A 3,944-nucleotide genomic window follows, 5' to 3' on the forward strand; every position below is an offset into this window, starting at 1 on the left:
TAGTTAATGAAATTCACTTTCGTTCTTCATTTCAAGCTTCTATGTACGCAATACTTTCTCTTCCTTTTTCTATCAACTTCCTACTTATCGAGTAGGTCGCAATACTACTGTAGCCATTTCTTTTCTAGTAAATTTCGGTTCTTTTGTAAAATGAGTTACAGTTGCAAATAGATTGATGGAGTCCCGGTGTCTCTCTGGCGTTCAGCTCTCAGATGGACAACGCTTAATATTGCGGACGTGTGTTCGAGGTTTTAACTGTTTAGAGGTGTTTTTTCAACGTGTTCTATTACCAATTCCTCATGCCCCTGATAGAAAATCTATGTGCGTATATGCCAAGTCTGATTGAAACGGTAGGTTGCATACAATAACGCCCGTAATCATTCGAATAATACTCGTTTTGTACTGTACTTTATTTCTATTATACTTTTGATGCACGATTTTTTATTAAAGTTATTACCATGTAACCAAAACCAGTTCAGTCTCAATAAAGAATGTTCTAGGTAGAACTTGCATGGTTTCGGAAACATGACTCGACGTGATTAATTCATTTGCACTAGCATGCGTAGGAAGCATATGAAGTTCGTTTGGTGCTATTTTTACATATGTCGATTCTTCTGAATATACTACGTCGCAAGATATTGGATTGTACGTGCTACGTGCTTCACCCTATATATTCCTGATTTTCAAAACGAAACAAAAGTAACAAAGCTAATAAATATAAATATAATTGTTAAAGTCATACCTATTATAGGAACATTGAATCGATGTGCGAAAGCGTAAGTGGCGGGCGCGTAGAGGACTTCTGTCAAATAGACATCGAACGTTGCGTTGCTTTCAGGAGCATACAGCTTTCGCAGTTCTGTAGAATTGAGCACCGTTTCCGCAAACACTTTGGTCACAGGCAACAGTTTTTCTTCCACAATATCCAGCCAACGTTTTCCCTCAAATCGCATTTGAACATAATCTAATTTCTTTATGATTCCGTAAGATTGGCTAATATCGATTTGCGTAAAATTTGGTGATTTGATATTTGGTATAGGATCCGTCGTGGCTAGCACAACTTCGTGACCCCGTTTGTGTAATTCCAGCCATAATCGTCTGAACGGTATTTGATGACTGTAGGATGGTGAGGGAACGATAGCTAGAATCTTGTAACATCCCGACTGCTTTGCGATGTACAAGACGCACAGGACGAATAACAGACTAGGCAGGTGGTGCTTCATATTCCTGGTGTCGAGACAAATTGAAGCAGGTTGCGGTTGTGGGTCTACTAAAAAGTTGGTCTTCAAGCTATCGTCATTTCGCATAATCTATGTAATGATGATACGATATCGGTATATGTTGTGATTTTAAAATAGTACCCATTATCCCTGAATTATCGTCTCATATCGCTAGTAATTTTAAATATTGCTACGTGTAATGGCAATATATGTTTGGAGGACAAATACGTTGTTTTGGCGTCCATATCTTAATATATCATATCAAGGAGATCATATAGATGATAACAGAGATTGTCTGTTTACAGATTTGTATATTATATTTGTATAGTATATTATATACTATACGATATATTTATCAATATTTCTTATCTCAAACAATTTCATGCATGGTTCAGCATTTGTAAAACTTGTGTTGTTATATAATGATAAAACGCAGAAGTCAAGGAATTTGTAAAGTATCGTTTATAATGGATAATGTGAATTGTATATATGATTATTTCCAAAAGTAATAGTAAGAAATGTAAGCATTTTGCTGCCTATTACCTCCGCCATTTCTTGCTCACTTTTCATATAAGAACTAGAACATGGTTCAGAAGCATAAGAGAGAATGATAAATATCATGATTAAAAATATTTGTATGAGATACAAACGTAGCGAGATAAAATATCAATTACAGGTATAGATTCTGTATCACAATGTCATGTAATACAACTGTGCGCTACGATGTTGCAATCGTATAACACACTCGTATTCTAGTATTTAATACCATTTTGTCGATCAAGTGGCAATGACAGAAATCATTTGTTACATAAGAGGATCAAATCAGCAAATAATAAACATCATGAGAAAGTTTATTGGAAATACACAGTTGTACTTCATTATCAGTTTACGCTATTAGACTGACGACGCAGACTAATGTTATAGTGTTGTTATACCTCCAACTGCAAAACTTCGTATGCAACAGGCTTTAATGCATGTTCTCTTTTATCATAAACGCTCATAACCGAACATAACGGATCACTTCTTTTTCTGAGAATATTTCTATTCATATTAATTTTAATACGCAGAAATTAAATATGAACAATATTTTAAGTAATAATTGGAATTTTGCTTCTATATTTTTTATAACGATACTTTATCAATGTTTTATGAATAGAATATGAAGATATCATGTGAATATAAATCGTTCGAAGCTTTGCTAAGTACTTGTAACAACACTACGAAATTATTTTCAGGTACATATCTTTTATTATTATAGGAGAAATTGTTCGATATGCCAGGCTAGAGAGATATAACATCAAAGATTATTTGCCATCTGAACGGCGGCTGACAGGTATTTGCCAGTAAAAAAAGTGCTTGACAAAGATCATTTTGCACTAAATGAAAAGTCTGATAAGCATAATTCTAATGTTAAGTAAACTGATTATTTGGTAGGAAGTAAAGGGCTACTATAATAATTAGCTCGTAGGGTAAATTATGGCAAGAATCACTTGCTGGTATAAAAATTATGATATTTATTAGTGTTTGTAAAGATTATTGTCTTCCTAAATAGATGTACTTTAATTATTATTCTATTCATCTTTGGCTGTACGATTTTTTCTACATAATTTTGTATCAATTAAAAAGGATTTACTTCGAATAACTACATGACGCCTTCGATTTTTTAAAATTACAATATCAATCATCGTCAACATTTTGCTTCGCTTAACGGAGCAGGATGAGGATGTTTACAGATTTGTATATTATATTTGTATAGTATATTATATACTATACGATATATTTATCAATATTTCTTATCTCAAACAATTTCATGCATGGTTCAGCATTTGTAAAACTTGTGTTGTTATATAATGATAAAACGCAGAAGTCAAGGAATTTGTAAAGTATCGTTTATAATGGATAATGTGAATTGTATATATGATTATTTCCAAAAGTAATAGTAAGAAATGTAAGCATTTTGCTGCCTATTACCTCCGCCATTTCTTGCTCACTTTTCATATAAGAACTAGAACATGGTTCAGAAGCATAAGAGAGAATGATAAATATCATGATTAAAAATATTTGTATGAGATACAAACGTAGCGAGATAAAATATCAATTACAGGTATAGATTCTGTATCACAATGTCATGTAATACAACTGTGCGCTACGATGTTGCAATCGTATAACACACTCGTATTCTAGTATTTAATACCATTTTGTCGATCAAGTGGCAATGACAGAAATCATTTGTTACATAAGAGGATCAAATCAGCAAATAATAAACATCATGAGAAAGTTTATTGGAAATACACAGTTGTACTTCATTATCAGTTTACGCTATTAGACTGACGACGCAGACTAATGTTATAGTGTTGTTATACCTCCAACTGCAAAACTTCGTATGCAACAGGCTTTAATGCATGTTCTCTTTTATCATAAACGCTCATAACCGAACATAACGGATCACTTCTTTTTCTGAGAATATTTCTATTCATATTAATTTTAATACGCAGAAATTAAATATGAACAATATTTTAAGTAATAATTGGAATTTTGCTTCTATATTTTTTATAACGATACTTTATCAATGTTTTATGAATAGAATATGAAGATATCATGTGAATATAAATCGTTCGAAGCTTTGCTAAGTACTTGTAACAACACTACGAAATTATTTTCAGGTACATATCTTTTATTATTATAGGAGAAATTGTTCGATATGCCAGGCTAGAGAGATATAAC

At 32.5% G+C, this 3,944-nt stretch overlaps 1 protein-coding gene across 1 annotated transcript; it reads right to left on the reverse strand.

Annotated features, from left to right (window-relative positions):
• Positions 1 to 376: 376 nt before the first annotated feature.
• LOC105681884 lies at positions 377 to 1,322 on the reverse strand. The gene is made up of 2 exons (XM_012393361.3): positions 743 to 1,322; positions 377 to 676 (listed from the first exon to the last, which is right to left on the reverse strand). The coding sequence occupies exons 1-2, from the start codon at positions 1,305 to 1,307 to the stop codon at positions 624 to 626; spliced, it is 618 nt and encodes a 205-aa protein (XP_012248784.2). The 5' UTR covers positions 1,308 to 1,322; the 3' UTR covers positions 377 to 623.
• Between the last annotated feature and the right edge of the window lie 2,622 nt (positions 1,323 to 3,944).

The sequence above is a fragment of the Bombus impatiens genome, unplaced genomic scaffold, assembly GCF_000188095.3.
Source record: "Bombus impatiens unplaced genomic scaffold, BIMP_2.2 scf_2712, whole genome shotgun sequence".
In the NCBI taxonomy this organism is placed as follows: domain Eukaryota; kingdom Metazoa; phylum Arthropoda; class Insecta; order Hymenoptera; family Apidae; genus Bombus; species Bombus impatiens.